Genomic DNA, 18,297 nt, shown 5'->3' with positions numbered 1-18,297 from the left:
ACTCTATAATGATCTGATGGGGGAAAGTCTGGAATTTGAACTTTGTAGATGATGAATCCTAAAGGAAGTACTTTTCATGCTTTTGTTGTCCACCTTTTTCTCTCCTCTAAAATTTCCTCTGTTTCGGTCTTATCGCATCACCGTGGTTGACTTTCTAGTGGCTGACGCTACTCCTGATCAGTTTCAATACAAGAATAAACATGATGAAAAGTGGAAAACATCAGTGAAACAACAAGGCAGTGTTCACTTATAAAAACAAATTCTTTATTCATTATTCATCTTATGATATAATGTATATTATGTGCTTCAGTTTGGCAAGAATGAAATATCATGGGGTCATGTAATGAACGCTCGAAAGAGAGGCACGGTCACGGGGTTCAGTAAGATGGCAAGAGGGTGATATAAAACAGAAAGAGTCACTTATGTTTAGCATCATAACATCCTCTCAAGCGTCAGTTTATGCAAATGTAGATAATCAGCATTTCAAAACAAAGAATGCACTAATATTTGCCTTATTAAAATTCCAAGTGCGGTCGAAAATGGCCGACTCGTCCCTAGAGATTTACCGACCTTTCACGACCCGTCATCTCAAATTCACATCGGCATTTCCCTAGTCTAATAAATATACCACAAAGGCAAGATAAAATACTGGAGGACTCCCACCCTCCTGGTCCAGAATTTAAACTATTGAAGAGAGGTCACTTTGGGACCATAGTCAAAGCAGAAGCAGTCAAAATGCGCTGATGCAAGGAATTTAAGGAAGTTAAACATTGTCGAGCCCCTTCGTGACTGAACCACGGTTGTAAAATACTAGACTTGCGAAAATAAAGAGTTCCTCAGTACACTCGAATCTCCAGTCTAAAGCTAACGCATGCCATATTACATTTTACCGATATAAACAACGATCTCCACATACATTTATGTACATTATTTACAATATTTCTTTAAGAAGAGTCTTTTTCGTCAGTTAAATGCATTAATGGCCGCATCTCAAGAACGCCCGCTAATATAGAGGTCGAGCTCAGAGGTCATACAAAAAGTAGCTGTATTTTTAGAGGTCAACCAATGTCATATTCGGACGTTTTTGATAGCGGTGAGTCGGTTGAAGCTTCATAAATAAATGCATTAAATAACATTGGTTTTTGAAGAAAAACACGTTGGCGTATTATATATTGCTTGATCTTTGACAAAGATGTCAGAGCCACTTCTACTGTTAACCCCTCTAGGCCTAGGGCCTGGTCGATTTCCTGAGGCCGGAAAAACAACTTCTTGTCATGAATCCGTTAGTGCGTGTAATCATGAGGAGTAAGGGCAGGTTTTAACTGAATGCAAGTTGAAGCGATGACGCGTTCTGCATTCATTTTACAACGCATGCGATTTTTGCATTGTTTGAGTGCAGTCTGGCATTAAATAACAAAGAACCGTCGCATGCGTTGTCGCAATCGCATCAGTGGAAATCTACCCAGAGCTTACTAATTGGCAATAACATTTGCGATGATCTTAATGCAGATGAATATGTTTCGTGGTCACATGACCACAGGTCATATGACCACAGGTCACAGTATACGGCTTTGCCAATGAAGAGTAAAGGCATAGAAATGTACAAGTATTGTCTATGTCATAATATGCGATTTAGAATCTTGTCCTTTTGTGATCTAAAATCACAATAATTGTCTTTTGAGGCACTCCTCATCCCGAATATATATTGTTTACGATGTGACTATGACGTCACAAGACTAGTTCATCTGCACCATTGTTATCTCATGTGACTGACTTTGCGAATCACGTGATTAACTTCGAGGATCACCGTAAAGCTGCGGCGGTGTCGGCAACTGGCCAATCGACGTGGGCGTTTGTAATCCAGGCAGGAACATCCGGGGTAGAATCTGCCTCGGCGCGTGGACCGACTGCGCAGTTCTGTAGTACATCTCCATGTTTGAGAGGATCGTGCTCGCGTGGGGATGGTACGCCCAGTAAGGGTTCGTTTGGAGCATGCGTTGAACAGCGGCAAAGTTCCCTGCTTCGGCGAGAAGTTCTAGGCCAACTGCTGTCTGGCGTTTCCATTTGGTCCTGAAAAGATAGAAGGTTGTGTTTGTTTAGAAACATGCTGATGACGATTGCAGACTTTAGCCCTGTATGTGTATTCCTTGTCAAAGGTGACCTGTATCAAGGAGATGAAAAATTTGTAGTGTGAATGAAAGATAAATAAAGCATGACCAATGCCTTTGCACCACAGCCAGACTCGTGATCCATCCTTTAAAATCTTCATCTGCGTTGATTATGCGCCATTAACGGACTCGATGGGCAAGAACCCCGCCCGCGTCTAATGTGCGCCCATTCGGCTGTGGTATCAGTCATATCTCATTGCAACCCCTTCGCTTAATCACTCCGACAAATGATTTAAACTGTATCATCAGCGCCACGCCTATTAGCTGTGTTATTCGAGCCCCCATGATTATTAGCGCGACAGCTTCAGTCTTTATAAGAAACCTGCTTGCCATACCGGTCCATTATCAAAAAATGCATAACATCAGAGTGACATCGTCATTAGTAACCGAAAGTGATCGTTGAACTTTCTTTCGTCCAAGCCCATGGGATTACCCCTGGATGTTTGGCAACTGAAACACGTAAAAGGATAACACCGCCCATATCTATTGCCAGCCACTGGACCTAAGCATCGGGCATCTCTCGTTACATCCCTTGCCATTTATGATCATCCCAGTTAGGGACAGAAATGGTATCATTACCGCCACGCCTGTTAACTGGTGCGTCATTCGAGCTTAATCGCATAACATCAACAATTCGAGGGAAAGTACGCTGTGATGGCAAGGTTTTGGGATTCCGTATTTTTCACATTATCACGTGTTAAGAATGAGACATCATCACATCAAGAAGTCACAGCCATGGATGAGGTTCAGTCTAGTACAGTCTCGCGTCCAAACACCCCACCCAAAATCTTATGCCCATAATTTTCGGTAAATTATCGGCTAATCGTGGTTCTTTCTGGGAATTCACGGGAAAATCCTGTCTTATTTGGCCACTGCACTTGTTGACTATATACCAGTGCCAACGAAAGACTGTCTTATGAGGACCAAATGCGAAATTTCCGATAAAACAAACGCCGCTTTTCCTTTAATGACCGTACCGCACTGCTTCCCGGCTGAAGTCGTCCCATCGCCAGATGGTCCAGCCCATCATCCCCGCTCAAGTCCTCAATTAGCCTATCGTGCGATCGCTCATTATCCTTGCCCAAGAAATTAATTTTTGACAAGAGAATAATTCCGGCCACGTGTTGTAACCTTTTAATGAATGTGCTATGCGTGTTCGGTTGGCGACAATGTCTTAAGTTTAAATCATGTAAATGATAGTTCGTGTTGGGTTGGTGAAAAAACCTTGTCGATTAATCTACTCTCACTGATCTCGCATGTCATGTCAGCAATTGCATGTCAGTATGGGAAGTGCAGTACACCTAAGACACTACAATGACCAAAACTCAAATCGTAGCTAAAAATCTTTTGGAAGGAGAGTAATGAACGAGTCAGAGACAAGCGCCGCATTGCCTCTTGAAAGTCGAAACACCATGACATTATAAACCAAAGTCAGATATTGGAAAGACCGTCCCGCCGATTGAATAAAAATCAAGACACAACTTCTCGATCATTCAAGTGTGTACTTGGTGCAGATTCACCAATTTCTTAATGACATCAGAGGGATTCTGTTCCAAAAGCCTCGGTTATGATATTAGAGCATTAGACGAGGCAGTTTAACTAATTACTTTGTTGCTTTGTAATACCGCACACATTTTTTTACTTATTTGCAAAGAATCCAATCAATCGCTAACTAGAATTAAAAAGAACTAAAAAGAATTGCAGACAATCAAAATCCAGCCTCACCAAGAGCTCATCATCAACGATATCGTGTAACAATTATCACAAAGCGATACGCACTCGTGAAGAGAAAGCGCTAATATTTGAACAGAACTCGAACTAACCATAACACACCCTCAGAACGCCCATGACAAATGGTAGCCGAGTCAAAGGTCCTTGTAAAAAGGCGAGGTGCGCACCGCGCTACGCATTAGAAACCCCGCTCAGCGCTTATCCCAACTATGGCAATTTTTTTACGGGGTAGCGAATTATGCCAACACATGTACTCGAACCTAAAAGAATGGGCCGTTTAAGACTGCTCAGTGATACCAAATGTCACTCCACACGCGAGCGTGTCCCTATGAAAACCAGAGGAGATCCTTATCCACTTGAAATGGGACCAAAACAAATATTGCGACAATGGCCCCACTCGTGAGAGTTTACTTATGGTACCCATGGTAAAGTTACAGCAAACGGGGGACCGCCGTATAAAACTCTCCACGTGACGCGGAATCGAATCTTGTAAATTTGTTGCAAATTTGTTTGAGATGTGTTGCGAAATTAGTGTATTTTTTACAGTTTACTGGAGATAATGCGGCAGTTAGAAGACAATGCGCCAAGCGTCTCCAATCGGGGGAGGATTGCGGTTGAAGCACGTCTGTAACAGCTGACCGTGTAACTGGGGCGAGACCAGCTGGTTCGTGAGAGGCAGTGCTGTCAAAACCACGGCCCGAGAGATTACATCTAACAAAATAATGGTGTTTTCATTTGAGAATCGTTTGCCATTTTCATGAAGTCCCAAAGCGTTCCCTTGACTGTTCTTCGTGATGGCCAATAATGTGAATATTTTTATCGTTTAGCCCGGTCATCTTGTTGAGCAGTCCAACCAGGGTCTAATTATGGAGATGATTTTTTTCCCTCACGTTGATTAATATCTGACTCATGGCCGGGTGTTTTTTCTTTCTTTCTTCTTTTCTTTCTTTTTTTATTCGGGTTGATTGGTTCACCAGATTGGCAACTATCAAACCGCATTCTCGACTAACCGAAATTTCCTGACATCTCCACGTCCTCCGTAGTATAGGCGTAATAGAGAACATTATGTGTAACAGCTCTATCGAATTTGTACAATAAGAATTACTCGCCACAAGCAACTCAGATAAGCTGATGATGAATTTGTGCAAAAAAGAATTTGTGCACAGACAATCATTTGGTGTGAAGCACCCCAAAGAAGCTGAAGGTGCCATATTGCCGCTCGAATATTAAATAAATAAAACCAGCCGTGGAAACGACGGACAAAGACGCCTAAATGAAGAATTAAGTGGACATGCCGGCCTCGCAGCAGAACGTAAAGATGCTGAAGCCTGTCACGGAAGCTTTCAGAAGAATTAATAGTTATTTGCCGTCTTTCTCCGTAGTAGCATCTATTATTAACAAGGCCTAGTCATCAGCAGTTGCGCTTGTTCACCAATCAGCTATTCAGTTTTGACATCCGCGAGCAAAAGTTTCGTTCGATGCCAATTACGGTGAATTGACGATCACATGCAAGTCGTGCATTATCTATGTCTTATAATGACCCATCTCGTGACGGTTTGTTTTAACTCTTTGGCCCATAGTGGGCGGAAATTTAAATTAGAAACGGAAACAGAATGTCCGAAAATCAGCCCTGGATATTCAGCTTCTTCTCCGAAATCTTTCTCACGCGTTTTCGAGTAATCTCAGTAACATAGTTACGTGTCCCGTTGTTGTTGAAGTATACAGAAAAATGCCGGTATCCCTTCCAGCACCCCCTTATGACAAGGCAATCTTTCCATTTTTTAAAATCTCCAACTCCTAAATTTCATCCATCACACCTCTGCAAGTTATCACGCAATTATCAAATCACGTCATCAAAGATGGCCGCATTCTATCACTCAAAACCCATCAAGGGCATCCAACCTTACGGCTGCCATCACAAATAGTCAATTAAATAATTAAAAGCAGTTGCATTAGTTTAGATTAATCTATGATCGACAATATAATGCAATTTGTATTCGATAGCTGGTTGACGGTTACATTATCGCTTGGAGGTGAGGTAGAAATGAGCGCAACCATTTCTTGTAGGAGTTTCCAATGATAACGATAAGCATTTGGAACGATTATCATTGGCACCATTTCAGCAGTTTGTTTATAAACAGTGCTGAAAAAGGATGACGGGATTGGGAGTTAGCAACACGGCGTGCAGATTACAAAAAACTTCTATTACCATTTTTGCGCCGCTTCAAAAATAGTTCATTCGCAGTTCAGCATGTGCACGAGATTTAAATATTCTTAATATTTTTACCTAATTCAGTGGCTTGACAATAATTATTGAGAAATCGCTCGGCTTTCAGAGTCGCAGCGTTATAATCATCCCTTAAGTGCGTATTTAAAACGTTGATGACACAAATGTACCATTTACTTAGCTCTTATGGTCAAAACTTCCCCAGTGTCTTGGGTCCACTCAAGACTCTCCACCAACTTTTGAAGATGAGGACATTTGCCAGTCCTGTGTTTGAATCACCTCAGGTTTATCTCGCCATCTTAAATTTGAAGCAGCCTTTAACTTTGAAGGAGAAGTACCATTTGTCGAATTTTGCCCTTATCCTCCGATCAGTAGCTGCCTGGGGTTATATCAGCCCTAATAGATCGGTGATTACCTAGCCCCATGAAACACAAGTCCAAAATCATTCATAAAATGACTGGGTGCAAATTTGAATGTCTTCAAATTAGCCAACAGCAGACGAGATAAGGAGGCAACAATAGAAAACAAGACGAAAATAGTAAGGTATGGATGTCAAAGTGCGGCTAGTGAATCAGTCGGACAGCGGGAGACAGCAGCTCCGCGGGCCTAAGACGCACGCTCACATCTGTCAACCAATGAGATCCCGCTGAACTCTTTTGTGCGGGATACAACTGTTACAATTAGTTCACGAGAGATGACGTTTACGATGCAATGGACGAGTTTTGCCGAGAGCGCGTGTTGATTTCAATCTAAAACCGTTTTGATAGTCTGCTCGTGGCGGTCCAAGCCATGACAAAAGCAAAGTTTCCATCGCACATTCAACTGTGTTTGTGCTCCACAGGAAACAAAATAGTGAAGTAGCGTGCAAAATGACTTTGAATAGAAATAAAACGATTTTAAATGTTCATCAGCAGTTTTTTCCAGCTGCTATTTTCTAGCAAAATATTGTCCGATTACAATAATGGACACTAGTAGGAGCGGACAAAAACAGATTCAGTCATATGTTTTAACTCTTCATGTGCACTGTTTTGCTCCGTCACAAGTTAACGTAAGGAACCGTCGCATTGCCGATCGGAGTCCCGCAAATGTAAGAGTCACGTTCGGTTCGAAAACTTCGGACGTGGGTGGATCTTCTCAGAGTGACGTCATCAAAAAAATGTGTCAACAGTGCTGTCTTACCTTCTGTTTTGGTACCACGTCTTCACTTGTGTGTCTGTCAGGTTGAGTTGTGCAGCCAGTTCCATCCGGTCTTGGACGCTCAGATATTTCTGACGCTCAAAACTCCTCTCTAAACTATTTAGCTGGTGGTCCGTGAATGCCGTCCGTGCCTTTCGTGGTTTCTTTGCCTTCATTGAATTGGGGCCAGATAAGTTATCACCATCTATAAGAGGGAAAGAGAGGTAGATGAATCAGTGGAGGTTCATATTGGATTTGCGCCGTTCAACATTGAAATTTGACTGTTCTCTCATGCTTTCCATCTTTATTGATGTCCTTGTCATTGATTTACTGAGTCTGCAAAGAAATAAAGCTTGCCTGATAGGTTTTCGCCATCAAAAAGAGCAGGAATGTAATAGTGAATGGATTATGTATCTAAGTACCAGTAGTTCCGAGTGGAATTTCTCTTCCTCAAGGAAACTCATGGTCTTCAGTTTGTAGCCATCGTCTCGGATAAGGGCAGACGAGTGTTTCCCCAACACATATCAACATAAATCTGTCACCATCTGCAACTGAATCCCGATTCGTCGCAAAGACGTACTTCGTCAAGTTTCAAAATCTTACAAGAAAGAGGAGGCTCATTGCATTGATCCTATCATCTTCATTATTCCTGTGAACGAGAAGAGATTCTTACGCCTCGCATAGCAACGCTGAGAGATCAGTCAATAGCCCGGAGCCTCGTGTGAAGAGTTCCGATGCTGTTGTCTGAAGAGGCCCTCTCCTTTCATTTTCTAACACCGGTATCGCACCTTCTCCCGGCCTTCTGTCTCCCAATCGAGCTCCAAATGATAAGTGACCGTGTACCGTGAAAGTGGTCCGAGTGTCCGAGGTGCTTGTGAGTTTCTGCTCTGACGCTTCGGATAGCTCTGTGGTACTTGGGTAATTGAAAAGCTTATTTCAGCCCGGGGATTGAGACTGATCAGTGTTGATATGTGTTGGGAAACGTCTTGCTATCTTCGGGTGTGATGGCAATGAGAGAGCAATTAAAAAAGCGGATGGTTAAGGGGATTCCTGAGTTGGAACCTCTGGATATGGCCAAAAATCCTCTGGCAAAACCCCTAACCAAGTCTCTTTTGATGAGTCGTAACAGAGGATGGTACTGATAGGACGAATTTGCCTGTTGTTTCACGATCTCAGGTTTTCATTCATCAAGTGATGATTTGACACTTTACACGAATCAAACTCAACACTGTGTTGTATGTCGTTTTCTTACAGGACAATTCAGGTGTATTTTAATTGAGTGCAGATATCAAATTTCACGGCCGCTTACTAAAAAGACCCAGAGCGCATTGATAAAAAACATGATTTCATACGACTAAGCGAGTACGGCTTGAAATTCAAGATTTCCACAGTGTGCCCTCATCCACGGTGATACAATCGATGAGATAAAGCGAACAGTCGTTAATTGAATACATAATAAGGATACGGAGGCAGGGTCCATTGATCAAAATCATTGATACCTCACTTGGTCCCCATTACCACTGAATGGAACATCCGGCTACCATTAGTGCGCAGACTAACCATATTAGGGACACTTCAGAGCACTTCCGGTTCCGCCATTGAAATTTGCATTTTTCTCCCACTGGGCGCACGCCGCAGAATTTCCCGTTTTGAAATGCGTTTGTTTTACACAATTGATATTTGCAAAACCTTTGCGTATTATAAATGACGTGAGTTTTAAATTAAAATTTTATACATGTGAGGAAATCGTCCGGTGTCACGTCGTGGACGCTGCGCATAAATTTCTATTAAGCGCAATTAAATTTTCCCAATGGGAGATCGTAAGCTTTTGAGCATTAATCAATGCTGAGATTTCTAAGGACAGCGTATGTCCTGTTGTACCCTTGATGCTGTGTGCATCACACGTTTTTGTTTAAGATAATTCATCATTAATGTTGTCTGCATGTACAAAAGCCCGATCGTGACGAATTAAAATCTCTTTAGGGTATAATGGATGTAAATTTGACGATGTCAGTTTAAGATTCGCGTGGAGCATTGCCGGATTTTCAGGGGTCCATTGCCAGTCTGTTTGCCATTATAGGGTTCAGGTACTCCAAATGATAAGTAAGACCTATAATCGGTTCTGGAGACAAAGTTATTGAAATAGTTTTATCTATCATCTATGAAATTCATTATTCGATTACAATAAATCTATTAAAACTCTTGTTGCAATATTTGTTATCAGATAGACAATATATTATTGAGTACAATTAAAACCAGAGCTTCGGGGAAAATAATCAAAACACCTGCTTGGGCTCTTGATGTTTACAGTTTTGGATCGGGCGAATTTTATTGCCAAACTCCTGAGCTAACTATAATAAAACCCTGAATGATTTATCTAATAAGGGTGCATGAAGTGTCCGAAGTGACTTCATGATGCATATCCCAGATCGGTACCTCATACCTGAAGGACCAGGCGGATTATTCAGTCTATGGTTTGTTCTTTTCCTGTAAACCTTTTTTTCGGAAAGTATTGGACGTTTTTTCCGAATTTTTATGAGACACAAGACGCAAATACATGTACCACTCTTCTAATTTTCAACAACTCACAAAATAATCGTTAGAGTATTATCTTTTTAGTGTCACCTAGCACAACGCATGCATTTACTGGAGAGTATTTCGTGATCGAATCAGATTATTGGGAGAAATTTGTGTTTCTCTGTTCTCCGGGTCGTCTAAGTTGACCAACATAAATCGGATGACAATCGAAATTCACGAATTTCTTTCATCTCTATAAATTGTACATATCAATGATTGTTTGATTAAACTTCTGCCATGGGTCTGTGTCTGATATCGTTCTCGAAATTTTAAATAGTGCCATTAAATTTGAGTTAACTAAAGATACATTTATGCATTGATTGAAAACCACCACCGTGAAATTACTGTTGGCTTTTGCAAACGTGTTCAGCAACCGTGGAAAATACTGTCAAATCTTTGAAAAAAAAATCGAAGTTGAATCTTGTGTCATTATATGCGCATTCAGAGCGTGTAGTCACTCAAATATGATTTTATCTGGCAGAAAGTTATGGACGAAATGGCAGGGAAAATTGGCTCAACAAAGTGTACCTATTTTGACAGATGATTTCGTACTTTCGCGCATACGATGTTCTTGCGCTTGGACTCCCATGGGTAAAGGCGTCGAAGAGAATTTCTCTGTGCTCAACCACCGTGTGAGCGGTTTCTTTGGTAAACGAAGGCCTTTAAACATGACAAACCACTTGGGCGAATCCTTATTGCCTTTCCTTGTTGGGACTTGAACGGCTGTTTAAAGGCATCGCAGCTTGACAAAATACGATATATATTGTTGGTGTCTTCCTTCAAATAGCGATTTAATGTGTTTATCATTAAAGCTTTGACGCTACACGGTTGAAATCATCGATGACCATATGGATGTTAGCAACGGTAGCCCGGCAAAATACAAGTCAGAATACGCTGTTACGCGGTACCTTTAGAACTACCAAGGCTGGTTTAGCAAGCCCTGTTGGTAGAATCATGGGATTATACTTTCTCCGATTCTTGAATTGTTTGTCGAGGTTACTAGTAGTGTCGCCAAGTCACGGTGGTGGATCATCCCGACATTTTAGGCCATTTCACTCGACACCTAGCCCCTTATACTGAACCTTTAATGGAAACAGAAGCAATCGAAGGGTCGAGTATGTGTGAGAGGATGCCGTATAGGTAGGTAAAGCCCGACGTAAAGTTAACGAGAAACTGACGTTGGAGTTAACGCTGAAGACATCCACTGGAATAATAATTTATCCGCCCAGCATCCTTCTCGTTGTACGACCATTCAATTGAGGTTTCCCCAAGATTATGCCCACTTAGAAACCAACAATTCAGCATCTTAAAACCCCATTAACAAGACCACCCATGAGATATCAATTGACAATTTAGCACGATAAAAGTTTTTCTTCAAAATGTCGTTACTCAACGTGGAAAAGAATAGTTGTTTTATTTTTAATAATCTTCGGAATTTTCATCGTACACAGTAAAGAATTACAGAAAATAAATATTTGCCCACACGAAACCGATTTGGCAACATTCACTCTCTTCGTAACCATTTCATAAATCGTGTTGCGAATGACTTGGATTCTAAGAGCTCTTCTTAGGCGGGAATCCCTCTCATACACCTGTATTTACTCTTGGAGTCTCGGGAGAAAGCGGTTCATTCCTTGACAGGATGGTAACGCAATGTTCAAGAGCAATGGCCCGAGGACCCGTCCCATAGTGCGATACCGGCCATTATCCACCGTGAAAACGTCTGGCCCGTCTCAAGAATCAAACCAGGGGATTATGACTTTGCGGTATGCCTCTCTAACATTATGGTACTTTAATAATTTCTAAGGAATAAATAAATTCTAAGGAATCATGGTTTGAAGTTATGATTGCGCCGGAGGCCAAAACTTGAGATGGCCGCGCTTAATTCGCCATTGCGTATTTACAAATGGGTGTTTAAGTCCATTTGGTCGCTTCTTGCCGCCTTTGAAGACAGGTGTCGGTTTTGGGAAAAAGCCAGGCCTTATCTGTGGCTTTTCACAGGTAAATGCTTTTGATGCGGCTACTCTGTGCGTTAATCTTACCGTTTATGTTATTGTGTCGCGATCTTCCCGCGGATGAATTAACAGAGAATGTCACGGAGATGACATTTGATGATTCTAAAGCAGCAGCACAATTGTCACTATGTCAACAAAATATCATCAAAGTTGGTCAAAGCATGGCTCCTGGCGATCATGCTCGTTGTCATATCTGTCTTGAACTAAATCTTAATCCATACTTTGCTGCAGTGAACCAATCGGAGGCCGGAAGTTCTCCAGTGTTAATACTCTAAAAAAGTTAGTTCATCTCTCAGTTATTCCTCTATTATTCCGCCTATCATGCTGCGAAAATTGCTAATTTTGACCGGAAATGTTACAATCATAGAAATCCAGACAATCGTATAGCAACTTCATTTTCTGTCCTTTCGAACTGATTTCTAGGATAATGGAACTGATCGCCCCGTATTCAATTATTAATTAATTCATATCCGGATGAAATCCTCCTTTAAACACGAAACATGGCACCCCTTTGATTTTAATTGTGGACAAATTAGATTATCTTCAGTCCTCGAGTAACTGTTTTGTTGATCAATACCTTTACTTGGGTGTGTTCTTCAACAATAGTCGGTGAACCTGGTAAGAAATTTGATATTCCTGAGCCAAGTCAATCGTGGCATGGTTACATTTACTTACGTCATAAAGGAAAACAATAACATGACGTATCCCCCCCCAGTGTCTCCCCCAGTAATGACATTCTGTGGATACAAAATTCCCAGAAGGAAATCGCCAATCTCAACCATCCAAATTCAGATATGCTAGATGCACTTGATTATTGTGCAGGGCTTCGACACCTCGACTTCTACTACTCAGTGCAGAAACGACCTACTGACAATTGAAATGATATCCATATTCATTGTAATTCGGATTACATCGACTGTTCCTTCCTTTCTGACAACCCTTATGCTCAGAAGATAAACCTTTAATTACTAGTGTGAATATGACAAACACATAAAGTGACAGACGCTTGACCCAAGGGCAGGAGCTAGCTCAAGTAGTCAGCTTATATACCAAGCTTCTCAATCAATATGATAGGTCCGCCCTTCTGTTTGATACGGAATAAATTAGCATCATTAGATACGAGCGGCGGTGGAGGTTGGCAAGCGAGCGAACGCATGGCAACTCCTGATACAGCTCATGGTCATGTGGATGCGCTACTGATGATAACTGCCCCCTTTCCTTAGTCCATTTCGACAATGCACATTCGTCAACTGGCAAGATTGAACAAACCGAAGAGAAAATTTATAATTTCGAGTTGGGGATTATGGTGTTCATTCCTATGTTCCTTTACATCTGCGTCGCTCTACAATGCCTTCATACTCATCAAGAATCATTCTTTGCTCAAAATGGTGTTGTCAGTAGACTGGAAACCCAGCCCCAAAAAAGCGAATCCCACCAGTTCGTCGGTTAAAAGGCAGCGAAAAGGTCTTCATCAAATTGTAAAAAGCAGCCAATATAAATCAAGATAGCTATCCTTGTCGCGTAGTTCATCATATTTGCAACACGCCAAGAATAACACCATTATGTGGCCTTGGACAATGCGGTGACGAGACTTGACAATGGCCTACATGGGCAGAGGGTGCCATCCCATGTTGACAACAGATAGATAGATACGTGTGATTAGGCGGGGTCGAGGTCACAAGTTGATATAGTGGGCATAACAAATTTATTGGCTATGCAATTATTAAGTCGAACCTACGGTGGCTGGGGAAGGACATCACATGATTTTTTTCTCTCGATCGCTCCAGATAGATAACTCGATCACCCGAGATACTGGGTGATATGAATAAAGACTAGCAAATGCTTTTACTTCAGTTTTCTACAGAAAGGCCTTGTGTAAATGTACATAGAATCTTAAATAAAAGCATTTGCTAGTCTTTATTCATATCGCCCAATATCTCGATCGCCCGAGTTATTTATCTCGAGCGATCGAGATATTATCTCCAGTGATCGAGATAATATTTCGAGCATTCAAGATAATATCTCGAGCGAAATTTGAGATGAGTAGCGTTATGTGTAAAAAGTTTCAAGCGAGTCGGGGTGTGTTGGACCATGGTTTTTTCGGCAGAAAACTGACCATTGGATGCTCCCATATGCTATGGTATGAAAGGGATGCCATAAAAAAGCCATTCATTACTAACTTGGTTTCCGTTGTCGGAAACATTTTGAACTTTCCGCCCACGGAATGTCGGTTTCGCTGGGAACTGTTGCAGCGATATAAGCTTCATAAATCAAAATCGCATTTAGGGGCGCATCTTTGTCATTTCCCAACAACTGCTGGTCGCAGTGAGACAAAACTACAATGCTTATAAAAAAGAAGATAATTTCTCAGCAAAACCTTTGTTTAAATCATCGAGTAATGTGCCATATTCTCTAAACTATTACAATAGGGTAAGGAAACAGCCTGCCTCACTGTGCATCACAATTTGAAAACAAGCATGTCCCATCTGTGATTTGTTTTGTTGAAAGACGAAAGAAAAAGACATTTTAAAGCGTTAGAATGAATAAAGACTTCGTGTAACATCTTGTGCAGAGGCCTGGAGATGCGTAAATGAATACTTAGCTTTTAAAGAGTTCTTGGGACGCCCCACACGTTTAGCTGCGCGAAACAATAGCTTTTGTTTGGAAATGTAAAGGCATCTTATCAAGCTGGTGACATCCTACATAATTTCTGTCATAAACATGTGATGAAATCAGATTCGGATATATCATTCAGAACGTTTTCTTAATAGCCCAGCGCATTGTAGTCTGTTATCTTTTTTTCCATTTGATGTATTAATGATTTCAAAAATCTCTGATTTCAAGTATAGATTAGAGAATAATCCATACCCCCCTTCCCCCGATATATTACCTGCTGCAACAGCCTTCTTTAAATTCATGAAATTGGCGTTCTTCCTCAACTCGACTGTGCTAAGTGTGATCAACAAGCCGCATGTGATTTTTCAAAAGGGAGATGATAACGTCAACTGTGATATTATTACCTTTGATAAAAGGGAGATGATTTCATAAAAGGGAGATGATTTCATCATAAAGCAATAAACACCTAAACATCATGCACAGATTTAATTAGCAACTGTAACCAAACTGGTGTAGAAAGTTGTAAAATATGATTCGTGAATTTTATTCCCAAGTTGCTGTTCGAAGTTGATAAACGCTACAATTTGTGCAAGAGATAGCGACAGTGGCAATAAAATTGGTGCGATTACCATTTTCAATGGGATGGGCAAGAACCTTATGACTCTAGAGCACATATATAATCCTGCTTTGACCAATACCATAATTAATACAAATTACTGTCCATCTAAAGGTGTCATGTTCGTTAAATGTTGATGAATAAACTGAAGAGATTATCGTTACTAACGACAAAGAATATCCAAAAATTGAATTCCATGTCATAATTGTCACATCTAATCCCATTGAGATGTTTGTCGCATTTAGCTAGAAAGTGCACAAGTTAGCTGTCGATAGTACTTCTGACACGAACTGAGAACATTAACATTTTGGGTGTTGTCGGAAAGATATAGATTTATAGTTGGCGAGGCGTTTAATCTGTTAAGTGAATTGATGTGTATTACTGGCCTTAACAGATCGGTGGAGAGCATATTTATTACCACTCGCCATCACGAGTTATCATTCTTACCCACCCCTTCCTGAAATTCAGAGCGTTTTCACTCCAGTCTCATATGTCGTTTGCAAAAATACGAGAGGGATTCGTATCTAAAAGCCTGCTATTCGAGGATGTCCAAACTCTAATCTATAGGGACACTTTTTTAAAACTTCATGATGATGAGGACAAAATGATATGCGATTTCCCATGCTGTCTGCGTTTCAGTTGTGGTAGCTACTGGCTCTGCAGCTTGAGTGTAAGGGGAATGAATGCAAGCCATCGCCGAATCATGGCGTTTTAGTCCACAAAAGGACATTTGCTAAAGTCTAGTGGAATAAGATTTGTATCCTACATCGAAATGCTCTACCTCATCACCAACTTCGAAAAAATGGTCAAGTAAAAATATCTGTCAAAGCTTGGGAGGAGGCCAAGCATTTAGATAGCATTTAGAAAGATAAATTCACAGGAAGACAGATATATGCACCAAAATCTATGAAAGGCGAGTTGTTTATTAACATTTCTTGGCAATCAAAGGGAGCATCACTTTTGGTTGACTCAGCATCGATGTACTTATCGACCAGTAGCCCCAATCCAGAGGCAATGATCTGACTCAAGACTATGACCAGAATATTGATGAAGTTTGCCCGATGCGAATTATGATGATGAAGATTGGCATTTGAGTCGTCGCGAGTGGGTAATTACATTGCCCAGTCGTAAGGACATGAGGTGATGGGAATGACAAGGGTGACTACATTACGTTGATCGATTATCATGAAATTAGAACAAGATCAACATAATAATGAGTCCGTCGAAGACTTCATTGGGAAGATTGCAATTTCCTGCAAAAAACATGCATACAGAAAACACGGTCCACCATCTAGCACTACAAACGGAAGGTTGCTGTTTATCGAATATACATATATACATATATACACAGCTTCAAATCGGAATTATGACGAAGGATTTCAAAATGCATATTTAGCAAGTGTACCAAAACAATTAGTGCACTGATGTATTCTGAGTTTAAGGCATACTGGAATACTTTCGTTGGCATTCCTAAGGAGGGTTTCAATCTAATAGTTCCCTTTTCACATTATTCCTTTGAACTCATATCATATCTCATGGTTTTGTAGTGTAAATGCACTGTGTATATCAATAAATAATTCGAAATACCGGGAAGGTTGTTTTAAAGGGCTTACCTTTACATAAGTCATCGTTGTCCCCAGTGGCGTCCGAGTCATGTTGCGAATCTGGTGTGTCACATCGCGGCAGAGAATGGTCAGAGTCAGACTCAGGCGATCTGCTCCTCTTAAAGGGCATAGTCCGATCACCTAGGATATCATTTATCATAAAGGAGGGCCTAGGGTGATGAAAGTTTGGTACTTTATTTGTCGGTAGAAATGCAGATGGCAATTTCCGTTCCGGTATGAGCGCTAACGGTGTCTTTTCTGTGAGTGGTAACATTTTCTCAAAAGGTGCACTCAATCTTAAACTCTCCTTGAGTCTGTCTGTGTGTGGTACTCTTTCCTCTCTGTCTTCCTCTTCCTCCGTCACTGTGATCTCTGTGTCACTTAAACAAGCTTTAGATTCCTCTTTCTCTATGATGTCGACCTCAGTTGGTTTCTCGTCTTGTTTTTCCATTGCGAAGCGTACAGGCTGACAGGTATTGCTTTCTTTGGCGTAATTTCCAAAATCTCTCGGCTTTTTGAAAATACAAAATTCAGAACAAATTCTCTTGCCACGACTTGCTTCTAAGAGTTATCAACTGAAACGGCTTTAAATCGTGTTTATCGACCTGTTCAAAATACTATCTCAAATTTTCGAAACTTAACTCAGAAGATACGTCATCCATGGTTGATATTCTCTATTTAGAATCTCTCTTCTGGTCTGCAAAGTTTTGACAAAGCCCTCGACTCTCTTTGACTTAATGGTTTTCTCGAGTGACTGCTTGTCAACAAAGTTTAAATCCGACAGGAATACGTTAAGACAAGTTGCAACAGACTTTTTAGAAGTTGCTTATCGTATCATTCCTGATGGCGACTGTCCTCCGTATTCACTTTGCAGAAATCTCTCTTTCTGTCGACGATTTAAACATTCCTCAACTCCTGAAGAAAATTTATAAAATCCCACTGATAAATGTTGACTAGATCTGATAGTTGTTGCTGATAAGTTTCGCCTATCATTGGACAGCGTCTTAGTCCACGTGTTGACCTGTCCCGGACCGCAACTGTCCCTTCTTCACTTTTTTGTCCAAGAATATTGTCTTAGATTTCGTGATTTTAAATCCAGGTAACTTTCTAATGTAACATATCCCTGAGACCAGCGTCCCTCAACTGCAACAGACGACACTCTCAGCAGACGACAATCAAATGATGGCACTTGGTCCGATCATCGGGTGAAAAACATGTGCCGCGTCTATTAGCGGGTGCAATTGGTCTTATGCAAATTGTCACGGGGTATACCACGCCCACAATCTGTTTGACATGGCCTGTTATTGTTATATTATGATGAAAAACCCCCGGGGACAGTCGCGGTTGTGAATGGAGGGAACGCGATTGAGATTTGTGACGTCACACGGAAAGCAGACGACACGTCTCCCAGTAAAGTACACCTCAAATTGGATTAGTTATTCAAATATTTCGATAAAACAGTCACTTTTTCTGAATTCTAATAATATTTTTTGAACAAATTCGCACTAAAATTCTTAATTTAATAACACTGAATGAATTGTGACGTCACGGTATGATCCTGCCTGCA

General features: G+C 41.0%; 1 protein-coding gene across 1 annotated transcript; it reads right to left on the bottom strand.

Moving 5' to 3' along the window:
* Positions 1–242: 242 nt before the first annotated feature.
* LOC135501759 (homeobox protein ceh-30-like) lies at positions 243–17,928 on the bottom strand. Its single transcript, XM_064794039.1, has 3 exons — positions 16,740–17,928; positions 7,306–7,507; positions 243–2,070 (listed from the first exon to the last, which is right to left on the bottom strand). Exons 1-3 carry the CDS (start codon positions 17,179–17,181, stop codon positions 1,791–1,793), a joined length of 924 nt encoding a protein of 307 aa, XP_064650109.1. The 5' UTR covers positions 17,182–17,928; the 3' UTR covers positions 243–1,790.
* Between the last annotated feature and the right edge of the window lie 369 nt (positions 17,929–18,297).

The sequence above is a fragment of the Lineus longissimus genome, chromosome 17, assembly GCF_910592395.1.
Source record: "Lineus longissimus chromosome 17, tnLinLong1.2, whole genome shotgun sequence".
NCBI classification, from domain to species: domain Eukaryota; kingdom Metazoa; phylum Nemertea; class Pilidiophora; order Heteronemertea; family Lineidae; genus Lineus; species Lineus longissimus.
This window is presented reverse-complemented; position numbering and strand designations above follow the sequence as displayed.